General features: G+C 43.3%; 3 protein-coding genes across 3 annotated transcripts; all 3 read left to right on the top strand.

Moving 5' to 3' along the window:
• Positions 1-249: 249 nt before the first annotated feature.
• LOC103972493 (cytochrome P450 71A1-like) lies at positions 250-2,444 on the top strand. The gene is made up of 2 exons (XM_009386850.3): positions 250-1,255; positions 1,706-2,444. Exons 1-2 carry the CDS (start codon positions 254-256, stop codon positions 2,342-2,344), a joined length of 1,641 nt encoding a protein of 546 aa, XP_009385125.2. The 5' UTR covers positions 250-253; the 3' UTR covers positions 2,345-2,444.
• A 4,560-nt stretch (positions 2,445-7,004) lies between these two features.
• LOC103972494 (premnaspirodiene oxygenase-like) lies at positions 7,005-9,019 on the top strand. Its single transcript, XM_018820968.2, has 2 exons — positions 7,005-8,156; positions 8,238-9,019. The coding sequence occupies exons 1-2, from the start codon at positions 7,260-7,262 to the stop codon at positions 8,859-8,861; spliced, it is 1,521 nt and encodes a 506-aa protein (XP_018676513.2). The 5' UTR covers positions 7,005-7,259; the 3' UTR covers positions 8,862-9,019.
• A 1,461-nt stretch (positions 9,020-10,480) lies between these two features.
• Positions 10,481-12,528, top strand: LOC135627627 (cytochrome P450 71A1-like). The gene is made up of 2 exons (XM_065133750.1): positions 10,481-11,463; positions 11,911-12,528. Exons 1-2 carry the CDS (start codon positions 10,528-10,530, stop codon positions 12,526-12,528), a joined length of 1,554 nt encoding a protein of 517 aa, XP_064989822.1. The 5' UTR covers positions 10,481-10,527.
• The last annotated feature ends 1,403 nt before the right edge of the window (positions 12,529-13,931 follow it).

Below are 13,931 nucleotides of genomic sequence, written 5' to 3'. Positions count from 1 at the left end.
ATTTTGTTGGGGACATTTCTCCTACACGACACCAAGGACATGGCTGATGGTATGTTCCTCCTGTGTGTTTCAAGTGTAGCTCGTTTAGATCCTATTCATCTACGACGTCACTCTTCACAATGTCGAATGGGGTGATTTGACTGATGGATCTACCGCAATACGGAAAACTTGTGATTTCAAAAGACTTGGTGTGTAGGACCTACTGGGAAAGACACTCAAAGTCGGAACTTCTTAGCTGTCACTACGAATAGCAATGCATTGGAACGTCCCGTCCCGACTGGAGTTTGTTTGGAGCAACAACAAACTACGAATCATGGCAATGTCTTCCTCGATGCCTCTTCTCCTTCCCCCATCGCCACTGCCTACGCTCTTCGTCATACTCGTCCTACCTCTCTCTTTACTACTGCTGCTCCGTCTAGGACTCAAAAGAAACAAACTCCGTGCGAGGACCCATGACATGCCCCCTTCCCCGCTCAAGCTTCCCTTCGTAGGCAACTTCCATCAACTCGGCTCGCTCCCTCACCGCTCCCTCCATGCCCTGTCGCAGAAGCATGGCCCCCTCATGCTGCTGCGCTTGGGTCAGGTGCCAACCCTCGTGGTCTCGTCGCCGGATGGCGCCCGAGATGTCATGCGCAACCACGATCAAGTCTTTGCCAGCCGGCCTGCTCTAAAGCCGGCCAAAGTCCTCTTCGACGGGACGACGGACTTGGCGTTAGCGCCCTACGGTGACTCCTGGAGGCAGCTTAGGAAGATCTGCGCCTCCCACCTCTTGAGCTCCATAAGAGTGCAGTCTTATCGGCTCATTAGGCAGGAGGAAGTGGGTTTCATGATCCGGAAGATCTCCTCTCAAGCTTCGCTGACGACGAGCGTCGACATGTCTGAGATCTTTTACTCCTTCGCCAACGATATATTATGTCGAGTTGTTTCGGGAAAGTTCAACAGAGAAGAGGGGAGGAACGTGCTGTTCCGCGAGCCGACCCGGGAGTTTTCGGTGCTACTGAGCAAGTTCTACGTGGGGGACTACTTCCCATGGATGGGTTGGCTGGATGTATTGTTTGGCTCTATGGAGAGAGCCAAGAAGACCAAGAAGAGATGGGATGATTTGCTTGATGGGGTGATCCAAGAACACGAAGATCGATCAGCTGAAGGTGATGATGGCGAGAGGGACTTCGTGGATGTTCTGCTCTCTCTTCGGGAGGATCCAGGAGGGAATCGTGCTCTCCTGACTCCACAAACCATAAAGGCACTTCTGATGGTATGATTCCTCGTCCTAAATTATAAGTGATATATTCATTGTTCCAATATTTGCTTGCTTTTATACGGATAGCACATATAACTAATAACAAATTATAATTCGTTTCATACGAAAGCGAGTGATGTATGTCTGTTGATAACTTTCTTGAGTTTACTGTGTGTTTATCATATTGTATTAATTATATTCGTATGTTATGCCCTCAGGCAAGTGATTATTATTTTCACGTGTTACTATAGTATAGTGAACCAATTTCTTTTACAAGATAGGGGGAACCCTCTCTCCAAATTGCTACATCCAAACTAGAGCAATCTAAACTACTCCCATCCCCCTATTTAAGTATATTGTGGTGCTTATTTCAGCAGTGAGAAATGTGGATACTACAATCTTGTAGTGTTTATTTTGAGTTTCATCAAATGATCTCATTTTTTCCACATTATCGACGACTTGCAGGATATATTCAGTGGTGGTACCGAGACATCGTACGTAACCTTGGAGTGCGCCATGGCGGAGCTCGTCCGGAGTCCAAGAGTGATGGCAAAATTACAACACCAAGTGCGAGGGATAGCGAGCAGAACAAAAGGAACGGTGAAAGAGGAGGATTTGGACGAGATGGCCTACCTGAAAGCCATCATCAAGGAAGTATTACGTCTGTACCCGCCGGCCCCGCTATTGCTTCCACGAGAGCTAATGGAGGATTGTCAAATACAAGGATACAACATTCCCAAGAAAACACGAGTGATCGTGAACGCATGGGCCATAAGCAGAGATCCAAGCCATTGGGAAGCACCTGACGAATTCAAACCTGAGAGGTTCATGGGGGACGGTGCAATGGACTTCAAAGGAAACGATTTCGAGTTCATTCCGTTCGGAGCAGGAAGGAGAATTTGTCCTGGAATGAGCTTTGCAAATGCCTCTTTAGAGCTCGCACTGGCAACCCTGGTTTATCACTTTGATTGGGAGTTGCCTGGTGGAATGACAGGAGAGGATTTGGACATGAGTGAGGCTTTTGGGGTAGTGCTCCAAAGAAAACAAAGACTGCATCTTGTTGCTAAACCATGGAGTATTGGGCAAGAGGAGCAGCACCTCTAACTCACTCACTCTCTTTCTCTCTCTCTCTCTCTCTCTCTCTCTCTCTCTCTCTCTATATATATATATATATATATATATATATATATATATATATGTAAGTGAAAAATATTTATCCTTGTATGCTTTGATCTAAACTGAACAAAAAGATGGATGTTTGTAGTTTTGGCTGTCCGTTCAGAATTGGTCTCTTACGGCCAATTATCCTAATAAAGCTAATATACGATGTTACTTATTGTGGATGAGAAAGGGAGAGGGTGATGCCGATGTGATCCTTTCGCTCAAATGCCAATGTTTGAAGCTGAAGGAGCACCATCAAACAAGTGGAGGCCAATTTCTGCAAGCGAAGACGCTAAAGGTAGGGATAGTGGAACGAAGGAGACATCGAGGCATGCGGATCAATCATCCTGGCTTTGCCATCCCCATTGTCACACTGACAGAAGAGGGAGTTGCAGTCGAGGGCTTGTGAGTGAGGATGACGATGGTGACAATAAAGAGTGATGAGCGATAGTACAAGCAAAGATGGGATAGATGAGACGAAGATTAGGAGAACAATATCATCTTTTGGATAAAAAATTATTCTATGAAAATTTTTGAAAAAAAGATATATCTAATGGGCTCTCGTTTATTCAACAAATTTAATTCGATATGTTCAGTGCTGGTACACATTCATGGTATGTTACCCCGGAGGACGCCATGATGGAGCTCGAATGGAGTCCAAAAGCGATGAGAAAATTACAAGACCAAGTTAGACAAGGAGAAGGACAAGTAAGAGAGGTGGAGCTTAACGTTATGGTCCATTTGAAAGCTGTCATCAAGGAAGTGTTCCGCCTGCATATCCACCCCTGCCTTTATTACTTCCACGAGAATTGCTGGAGACAATATTCCTAAGAAAACACTGTTAAAAAATTAAAATATATTTTGAAAGATGATAAATTAATATTTTATATTTTAAATGATGGTGCATCAAATTCTTACGTTGTTAAGATGATTAGAAATGATGGTGCATCAATCTAATCTAGCATACTAGATTAAAGATTATGATGCATAATTTTTTTAAATTAAAGATTATGATGTAGAAAAGCTTAGTAAATGATCTTCCTAATCTTATTAGTTCCACTAGTTCTAATATTATTTATGAAGGTTGTCAATATGGCAAAATGTTACGAGCAGAAAGTATGACATATATAACTTATGTTATTAATCGAACTCCTCTTAGTTCAATCAATCGGAAGTCTCCACGTGAGACTCAAATTTCAGAGTATTTGGTTTTCTATACTATATTCATAACCCAAACTAAAAAAGAAGTAAGCTTGATGCTAAGACTAAGAAATATATTTTTATTGGTTATAATAAAATAAAGAAATGTTGAAAACGTATGGATGCACGAACACATGATATCTCGAGATGTTATGTTTGATGAAGTTTCTTGTTATTATCCTTCACAAGTAATTTCTTTTGAAAATATTAATAAAGTGTTATATGTTTAAAACCGGTTGAGATTCCTTTGTTATCTAATGTGCCAATAGATTTTTGCTCATCGACTTCCTCATTGGTATCTACTCTTGCTATTTCTTCATCACCTTGAGCTTACTTATTTTCATGAAACCAAAGGTGTTAAAGCTTGAGATCTTGTGTTAAAACTAACAAATATAAATCTAATTATTTATAAATTGGTCTATTAGGTGAAATATAAGTCAAATGTGATTAAAACTAATGGGTTTGGAAGAAAAGTTCAAGTTGATGACATGAGCGATTCTGCTTTTGCTCATGGATTGCCTAGAGATAGATTTAGGCTTTTGCTGAATGAAAGATTCGGATCATAGCTTGCTGATTTTCATAAAGAATTTGATTATAATTTGCACAAGCCTATTTCTTAATTCGGCTATTGTGTGGATGCTATATCTTTTACTCAAAAACCAATTAGAGATTTTAGTGATCTTCCATCTAAGTTCGGAGAACTTGAAGGAGATTATAGTTGCTACATTAATATATCTAAGTCTTGTAGATTGAAATGAACCATTATTTCCTAAGGAAATAATAATTGCGGCATCAAATGTAAAGAAGAAAGACATGCTAAGAAGATGTGATCCAATAAAGAAAATCTATAATCAAAAGAAAATCTATAATCAACTCATATTATTGAAATTTGAAGATGATACATGTTTGAGAAATGTAAGATACTATAGATGTTTGGTTGGAGGTTTGATTTATCTAACTCATACTCGACCAGATATTACCTTCTCCGTTGGTGTAGTATCCAGGTTTATGCATAGCCCAAGCAAATATCATCTCGGATTTGTTAAAAGAATTTTATGTTATATTATTGGAACTACATATTAGGCATCGGGTATTCTCATAATTTTAAATATAAATTATTTGGTTTCACTGATAGTAATTGAGCATGAGCTTTAGATGATAAAAAGAGTACTTCAGGTAATATTTTTAGTCTCAGATCAGAAGCTATATCTTGGAGTTGAAAGAAGCAAGCAACAATTGTGTTATCGATATCGGAAATAGAATATGTAAATGCAACATCAGTAACTTGTCAAGCAATATGGTTCAGAATACTTTTTGAAGATCTTTATCAAGAATAAAAAGAGGCAACGAAAATATTTTGTGACAACAAAAGCCACAATTGCAATAACAAATAATTCAACACTTTATAGAAGAACGAAGTATATAGAGATACATTATCATTTTAACTATGATCTTATATTAAATGGAGTCATAGCAATAAAATATAGTGGAACAAATAAACAAGTTACGAAAATTCTTACCAAGTCACTTCCAATGCAAAAGTATTTTTATTTTTTGTCTCAAATTGGTGTATGTAACTATGAATCAAAGGAGAATATTGAGAATTGATTCACAGTGATCATCTAGGTAACTGTCATATTCTATGTAGTTATATATATATTCTAAGTAGTGATAAACGATCTAAAAGTTATATGTTAGTTCCTATGATGGAGTTAGGTAGTTATCATTATGTCATATAAATAAGATCATAGTTCATAAAACAAGATAGTGTGTGTGCACTTGGGAATATCTTGTAAGTGTTCTATGTCTTACCAATTGTTTAATACTACATCAATTTTTTTATTAAAAATATATATTTTTTAATTAAATCATAATATTATGTATTTTTTGTTTCCTTACTCCTCCATCCCCGATACGATTCACCAAGTCCAAAGGCCGAAATCCAAAACCTCTATGCAACCGATCCTTATCCTCCATCAGGACGGAGGGGACCCTCGCGAGAAGCTGTTCGGTCTCAGCAATGCCATCGTTTGCCGAGCGGCGTTTGGCAAACGATGGGATTACCGAGAGAGGTTCGTCACGATCATCAAGGAGACGTTCGAACTGCTCGGTGGCTTGTGGTTGGCCGACACATTTCCATCGCTCAACTTTCTCGACATCCTCACGGGTTCCATGTCGAAGATACAGCACATACGCCGACAAATGAATGACTTCCTGGGCGAGATAATCAAAGAGCACGAGGTTAAAAGATGATCCCACGAGCAACAGTGAGCGTGTCGACGAGGTGGACTTGGTCGATGTGCTGCTGAGGTTCAAAGATGATCCCAAACTGGAAATTCTCATCACGACCGACAACTTAAAGGCCGTGATCTCGGTGAGCTCGAATTAAACATTGATGTGATAAGTCCGCATATGGAAACATTTGCTGCATGACAGTCTTGTCATCCTCTCAGTTAAGTCTATAACTTAATCGTAATGATACTTGACGACTTTAGTAATCTCAACTAAGTCGATGATAATATGCTAGCTCGATCGTTCTTGCCGCATATGCGTGTTGGGTCATTCCAACTCTCAAGCGGTGAAATAATTCCTATCAAAGGGGATGGAGGGCGAAGCTATCCGTCCGTCGTTGGGTCATCCAATCAAGTTTGGTATCATTGCAGCTGCTGTTTGCGGATCTGTCAACTTCGCACGATATCTCCGAATCAGTAATCTGTTGATCGAGTCCCGAAACGTCGGCCCTCCTCTTTTTTTTAGCATATCGGTTGCTTTGGTCACACATCAGAAACCAATCAAACCCAAAGCATGCATTATTGCACGAGTCGGCCCTCCTCATTTTAATTTAATTTTCAACATAGTAAATATGATAAATTTATAGACAACGGAGGACCAGCCAGCAGTCTTAAGTTGAAAATCCCTTCGAAAGACCAACAGGAGAAGCTCCGGCTATCATTAAATACATTTCATGCGGAAATCATTGTTCTTTATATATTTATATATATATATATATATATATATATATATATATATATATATATATATATATATATATATATATATATATATAGAGAGAGAGAGAGAGAGAGAGAGAGAGGGAAGCCCGGATGCTGGTTTTAATCAATCATCTAGTGGGAAGAAGAGATAAGTACATAAATAGAATTAAATATATGCCACGAGAAAACCGTGACGATTATTTTGAAAGGTCAGCAGAGATGTTTCTTTCTGTTGTAATGATTAGAAAAGAGAGAAAAAGAGAGAAAAATTTACCCAATTCAGAAGATGACAAAGAGCCAGATCGATAAAGGCGAAAGTAATAATAACATCTTTTTGTAAGGAGAGTACCCTCTTAACCTGCTTCTATGCCTTGAGAGACCCACACAAATATGGCAAACATAGCGACGTTGAAATGGAGATGCCGATATGGATGCTGGCGCATAGACAGTCGATATTGGAGATCCAACCGTATTCGCATGGTCCGTCTTTGATTGACTTACTGTTGATACGGATGGATGCATCCAAATAGATTGTTTCTGATTGATGCCGTCGCCAAAAGATTTGTAACCTTCCCCCCACGGCACATACATGCGATTGCCCCAACCATTATAAGATGCCCAAAATTGGCTTTTGACGCAGGTGTCTTCACCTTCGCATCGACTTCATGGATCTACTTCAACTCCCTTCCATGCCCATCTTCCTCTGCTCCCTCCTCTTCTTCCTCGTCTTGACGAAGAAATGGTTCGCCAAGTTCAAAGGCCCAAACGCCAGACTTCCCCCCGGCCCTTGGAATCTGCCTCTCATCGGAGGCATGCACCACCTGGTCGGGCAGCTGCCCTTCCGAGCACTCCGCCACCTCGCTCGCAAGCACGGCCCCCTCATGCTCGTCAGGATCGGCCAGGTGGACGTTGCGGTCGCCTCCTCACGCGAAGCCGCCGAGGAGATCTTACAGAAACATGGTGACAACTTCGCTTCCCGTCCCGCGCTCGCCGCAACGCAGATCGTTCTATATGGCGCCTCCGACATCGGCTGGTCCCCCTTCGGTCCTTACTGGAAGCAGATGCGCCGGCTCTGTTTCACGGAGCTGCTCGCCGGCAAGCGCACCCGATCCTTCTCCTCCATCAGGACGGAACTGACCCATGAACTGATGAGAGACATCTCCAAGTCGGGAACAGCACCCGTCAACCTCAGCGACAAGCTGTTCCGTCTTGCCAACGCCATCACCTGCCGAGCGGCGTTCGGTAAACACCGTGAGCATCGAGAGTGTTTCGTCTCGATCGTCAAGGATACGTGCCATGTCCTAGGAGGTTTCTGCTTGGCCGACACGTTTCCGTCGCTCAAGTTCCTTGACGTCCTCACCGGTGGCATGTCACACATGCACCGGCTTCACCATCAGATTGATGAGGTCCTAGACGAGATTCTCAAGGAGCACCAGGATGATGCCGTCACGGGCGACGATGGTGGGCGAGGGGAGGACTTGGTCGACGTGCTGCTGAGGCTTAAGGGCGATCCCCAGCTGGAAATTCCCTTGACGATGGAAAATATAAAGGCTGCGATATTGGTGAAGCCGGATCAACTCCTGTCATACTAATGCTAATCAAGTATTCTTGTGTAACGATCTCGTCGTCCTTGGCGCGCGCAGGACATGTTCGTGGGGGGCACCGAGTTCTCATCGACCGCCGTTGAATGGGCCATGTCGGAGCTGATCAGGCACCCCTGGATCATGGAGAGAGCGCACAAGGAAGTGAGGGAAGCTCTGAAAGGAAAGAACAGGGTCGAAGAGAGTGACATGGATAAGCTAAACTACATGAAGCTAATTATCAAAGAGACGCTAAGGCTTCACCCATCACTCCCGCTGTTACCAAGATTATGCAGGGAGACCAGCGAAGTGATGGGCTACAAGATAGAAGCCGGCACTCGCGTCTTCGTCAATGCATGGGCGATATGCAGGGATCCGCAGTACTGGGACGACGCCGAGAGATTCAAGCCGGAGAGGTTCGAAGGGAGTTCCATAGATTTCAAGGGATTCGACTTCGAGTACTTGCCGTTCGGAGCTGGCCGAAGGATCTGCCCGGCGATCGACTTCGGGCTGACCGTGGTGGAGCTCGCCCTGGCTAATCTCCTCTTCCACTTCGACTGGAAGCTGCCCAATGGAATGAAACCCGAGGAGCTCGACATGCGTGAGAAGATGGCAGTCCTTGTACCGAGGCAAACCGAGCTAAAGTTGCTTGCTACTTCAAGAATTCCTGTCCCCGCTACTATCTGAAAGTTGGCAGGAATCAGATGATTAGTGCGTGAAAAGGACGTGTGCTGGTATTCATATGTTTCTTTGGGTTTGCTGCTGATCGATCCATTTAATGGATACTCGGTGTTGTATGTATAATATTTACTTGGTAATGGTTTAAGTTTGTGAGTTGTTAAGAACGTATGTATGCATGACATCTTCATATAATTAAAGTTGTCACATACGAGCCCTTCAAATCCTATGGAACATTATCTGATGTTGTCTCCCGTGGAGGCCTCCACAAACTGACGCGGCCTTCTTCTTCTGCCATTTCTTTGGAAATCGAAGTAGTTAATGGTTATTTGGATTGATTTTAGTGTCGATCGATCTAATAGTTTAAGACAAAAACTCATTTGGATTGTCAAGAAAGAATCCTCCAATATTCTTCTGTTTTGAATTGTAAAGTGACTGACTTCTAAGTGTTGTAAATAAGTTTGCATCTGTGCATACTTTTTTTATAATTATGTCAGTACATTTTTCACTTGAAAAAATAAATTTATTTTATAATTATCGATTCGTTGAAACGTTGAAAACCATTTCGCTATTACGGATGAGGCTCAACATAGAATTATCTTTTTCTTGGCTTCATTGGTAAGCTGTCATATGATGTGAATCACTGTTTGGCGGCCAAGATATAATAAATGTGAGAGGACAAACAAATGGGGTCATGTGATTTGATAATTATCTCTCCAAGCAACAATGTGGGCTCAATTGTTGAAGATAATCATTTTAGTATAAAAGTGGATTATCATAAAAACGATTTTTCTCTAAAAAATTATTTTTTACCTAAAAAAAGAATAATTATGAGAGATAATAATGGAGCTTCATGCCATTTTTTTTCAGTGAAGTACAAGATATAAATCACTTACAACTCTAATTCTATCAAATAATTGTTAGTTATGTCGAGTCTTCATCTTCTTCTGTCTATCCATTTTTTTTAGATAATTTTTGAAAAAAAATATTTTGAAATTTCTTAGCATCAATATTTTCAAAAATTTTCGTAGAATATTTATTTATTTATTTTAAAAAAAGATGACATTATCCTCCTTGTGATCTATCACGATCAATTTTGTTTTAGGCTGACAAAATTTCTTACTGTAAATCGGAAATGAATGAATGGCATGATGAATAATTTGTGGGATAGGAAGATCAAATTCCAATATCAGCCATATATAACTCCACCTAATGCTTTCTTTTGTCAAAATTTCTGTGGTTTCACTTAGGACTCTGATGCGTATTAGTGTTTCTGCATCATCTAATCCTTTCAGGACTGGGATCAGCAAACTTCCACGCAGATTGTGACGGAGGATATCTGTGGCTTCATCACGATTTTGTTGGGGACATTTCTCCTCCACGACACCAAGGACATGGCTGATGGTATGTTCCTCCTGTGTGTTTCAAGTGTAGCTCGTTTAGATCCTAGTCATCGACGACCTCACTCTTCACAATGTCGAATGGGGGTGATTTGACTGATGGGTCTACCGCAATACGGAAAACTTGTGATTTCAAAAGACTTGGTGTGTAGGACCTACTGGGAAAGACACTCAAAGTCGGAACTTCTTAGCTATCACCTCAAATAGCAATGCATTAGAACGTCCCGTCCCGACTGGAGTTTGTTTGGAGCAACAACAAACTACGAATCATAGCAATGTCTTCCTCGATTCCTCTTCTCCTTCCCCCATCTCCACTGCCGACACTCTTCATCATACTCGTCCTACCTCTCTCTTTACTACTGCTGCTCCGTCTAGGACTCAAAAGAAACAACCTCCGTGCAAGGACCCATGCAATGCCCCCTTCCCCGCCCAAGCTTCCCTTCATAGGCAACTTCCATCAACTCGGCTCGCACCCTCACCGCTCCCTCCACGCCCTGTCGCAGAAGCATGGCCCCCTCATGCTGCTGCACTTGGGTCAGGTGCCAACCCTCGTGGTCTCGTCGCCGGATGGCGCCCGAGATGTCATGCGCAACCACGATCAAGTCTTTGCCAGCCGGCCTGTTCTAAAGCCGGCCAAAGTCCTCTTCGACGGGTGCAAGGACTTGGGCTTCTCGCCCCACGGTGAGCACTGGAGGCAGCTCAGGAAGATCTGCGCCTTCCACCTCTTGAGCTCCACAAGAGTGCAGTCTTATCGGCTCATTAGGCAGGAGGAAGTGGGTTTCATGATCCGGAAGATCTCCTCTCAAGCTTCGCCGACGACGAGCGTCGACATGTCTGAGATCTTTTACTCCTTCGCCAACGATATGTTATGTCGAGTTGTTTCGGGGAAGTTCAACAGAGAAGAGGGGAGGAACGTGCTGTTCCGCGAGCCGACCCGGGAGTTTTCGGTGCTACTGAGCAAGTTCTACGTGGGGGACTACTTCCCATGGATGGGTTGGCTGGATGTATTGTTTGGCTCTATGGAGAGAGCCAAGAAGACCAAGAAGAGATGGGATGATTTGCTTGATGGGGTGATCCAAGAACACGAAGATCGATCAGCTGAAGGTGATGATGGCGAGAGGGACTTCGTGGATGTTCTGCTCTCTCTTCGGGAGGATCCAGGAGGGAATCATGCTCTCCTGACTCCACAAACCATAAAGGCACTTCTGATGGTATGATTCCTCGTCCTAAATTATAAGTGATATATTCATTGTTCCAATATTTGCTTGCTTTTATACGGATAGCACATATAACTAATGACAAATTATAATTCGTTTCATAAGAAAGCGAGTGATGTATGTCTGTTGATAACTTTCTTGAGTTTACTGTGTGTTTATCATATTGTATTAATTATATTCGTATGTTATGCCCTCAGGCAAGTGATTATTATTTTCACGTGTTACTATAGTATAGTGAACCAATTTCTTTTACGAGATAGGGGGAACCCTCTCTCCAAATTGCTACATCCAAACTAGAGCAATCTAAACTACTCCCATCCCCCTATTTAAGTATATTGTGGTGCTTATTTCAGCAGTGAGAAATGTGGATACTACAATCTTGTAGTGTTTATTTTGAGTTTCATCAAATGATCTCATTTTTTCCACATTATCGACTTGCAGGATATATTCAGTGGTGGTACCGAGACAGTATATGTTGCCCTGGAGTACGCCATGGCGGAGCTCGTCCGGAATCCAAGAATGATGGCAAAATTACAACACCAAGTGCGAGGGATAGCGAGCAGAACAAAAGGAACGGTGAAAGAGGAGGAGTTGGACGAGATGGTGTACCTGAAAGCCATCATCAAGGAAGTATTACGTCTATACCCGCCGGTCCCGCTATTGGTTCCACGAGAGCTGATGGAGGATTGTCAAATACAAGGATACAACATTCCCAAGAAAACACGAGTGATCGTGAATGCATGGGCCATAAGCAGAGATCCAAGCCATTGGGAAGCACCTGACGAATTGAAACCTGAGAGGTTCATGGGGGACGGTGCAATGGACTTCAAGGGAAACGATTTCGAGTTCATTCCATTCGGAGCAGGAAGGAGAATTTGTCCTGGAATGAGCTTTGCAATTGCCTCTTTAGAGCTCGCAATGGCAACCCTGGTTTATCACTTTGATTGGGAGTTGCCTGGTGGATTGACAACGGAGGATTTGGACATGAGTGAGGCTTTTGGGTTAGTGCTCCAGAGAAAACAACGACTGCATCTTGTTGCTAAACCATGGAGTGTTTAGCAAGAGGAGCAGCAGCTCTAAGCTTCTCTCTCTCTCTCTCTCTCTCTCTCTCTCTCTCTATATATATATATATATATATATATATATATATATATATATATATATATATATATATATATATATATATATATATATATATAAGATTTTATTTTTTAATAAAGTATGAGACAAACTTCACATACAATTCCAATTCTAGCACATACTATGTCATATTTTCATCTGCTCGACTGATGAGGATAGTAATTATGATAAGACTTGGCAGATGTCAGATGACACCTCATGCCTCGATCGACGTGACAACACTTGGTCAATGCAGATCGGAACATTGATCGAGGCACATTAAACACCCTGCTCAAGCTTCGTTCTGCACGCCACGCCATCCCAAGCATCAGAAGCTACCAGCCTGCCCCCTGCAAGCGGGCAGCTCAGGAAGCAGTAAGCTTCCCTATAAATATCCTATCGTTCATCAGAGAGAGGGAAAGACATACAAAAACACTTATTCATATGAAACCTCCTCCACTATCATCTGACTTGATCATTGGAGGGGTCGGGCCGAGCACCCCGGCCCGACCTTTGTGCTGGTGCGAAGCCAAAGGACCCCGCGGGACGCGAAGGCGAGGAGTTCCTGCCCTGAGGAGACAATGACACCGTCCCGACCACTGCACCCGACCACGTCGGCGGACTCGAATGCTATCTTGGGAAGATCCCCATCATTTGGACTTGAATCCAACCGCGTCAGTCCCGAGGCCACGGCTTAAGGTTGTTTACACTAACATTTTGGCGCTAGAAGGAGGGCCCGGAATGTCGGGTGATCACCCGAGCGGCTCAGATGAGCCCACGGCTAAGAGGTCACACCCGACCAAAGCCTCGGGGGAACATCCCCCTCACGAAGACCATCATGACGAACACCCCACCATGACCTCCGAACGATATTGGTGAATATTCAACGACCCGGGCTTGTCGCCGCCCGACGGCGCCCCAGCCGACTCAACGCCCGTGTCACCGAGGCCTTTCAGGATCTCGCCTGTCAAGTCCGAGCTCTGATGGAAATTGTGCAAACCATTATCCCGTTCGTTTCTCATCTGGCACACCCGCCCGCGATCGAACCACTACGACAACACAAGGCGCCCGTTCGGGCCCACATGACACTATCGGAGCCCCCCACTTCGCCTCGGGTCCGATCGACCCCACTCGGGGATCCAGTGATGGCAAACCCAAGCGCCCGCCCGGAATCCGAGGCACTCTCTTCGGACTCCCTACGGGCCCAGTTGCGCTTCGTCAGCCAGCGACTTGACGAGGTGTAGAAAGATGTTCGTAGGTCTAAGGGAGAGCTCGGGGAGGACGCACACCAAGGGTCTCCCTTCACGCCCAAGATACGGGATCTGATAGTCCCCTCGGACTTC

This window comes from Musa acuminata, chromosome BXJ2-11, assembly GCF_036884655.1.
Source record: "Musa acuminata AAA Group cultivar baxijiao chromosome BXJ2-11, Cavendish_Baxijiao_AAA, whole genome shotgun sequence".
Lineage (NCBI taxonomy): Eukaryota > Viridiplantae > Streptophyta > Magnoliopsida > Zingiberales > Musaceae > Musa > Musa acuminata.
The sequence above is the reverse complement of the archived record's forward strand: the minus strand, read 5'-3'. Positions and strand labels throughout refer to the sequence as shown.

What these genes read in the sequence shown, in the direction of transcription:
- LOC103972494 (XM_018820968.2), top strand. Translation starts at nt 7,260, where the DNA reads ATGGATCTACTTCAACTCCCTTCCATGCCCATCTTCCTCTGCTCCCTC. An exon ending in ATATAAAGGCTGCGATATTG is followed by an intron (nt 8,157 to 8,237) that starts GTGAAGCCGGAT and finishes TGGCGCGCGCAG; the next exon opens with GACATGTTCGTGGGGGGCAC.
- LOC103972493 (XM_009386850.3), top strand. Translation starts at nt 254, where the DNA reads ATGCATTGGAACGTCCCGTCCCGACTGGAGTTTGTTTGGAGCAACAAC. An exon ending in CCATAAAGGCACTTCTGATG is followed by an intron (nt 1,256 to 1,705) that starts GTATGATTCCTC and finishes GACGACTTGCAG; the next exon opens with GATATATTCAGTGGTGGTAC.
- LOC135627627 (XM_065133750.1), top strand. Translation starts at nt 10,528, where the DNA reads ATGTCTTCCTCGATTCCTCTTCTCCTTCCCCCATCTCCACTGCCGACA. An exon ending in CCATAAAGGCACTTCTGATG is followed by an intron (nt 11,464 to 11,910) that starts GTATGATTCCTC and finishes ATCGACTTGCAG; the next exon opens with GATATATTCAGTGGTGGTAC.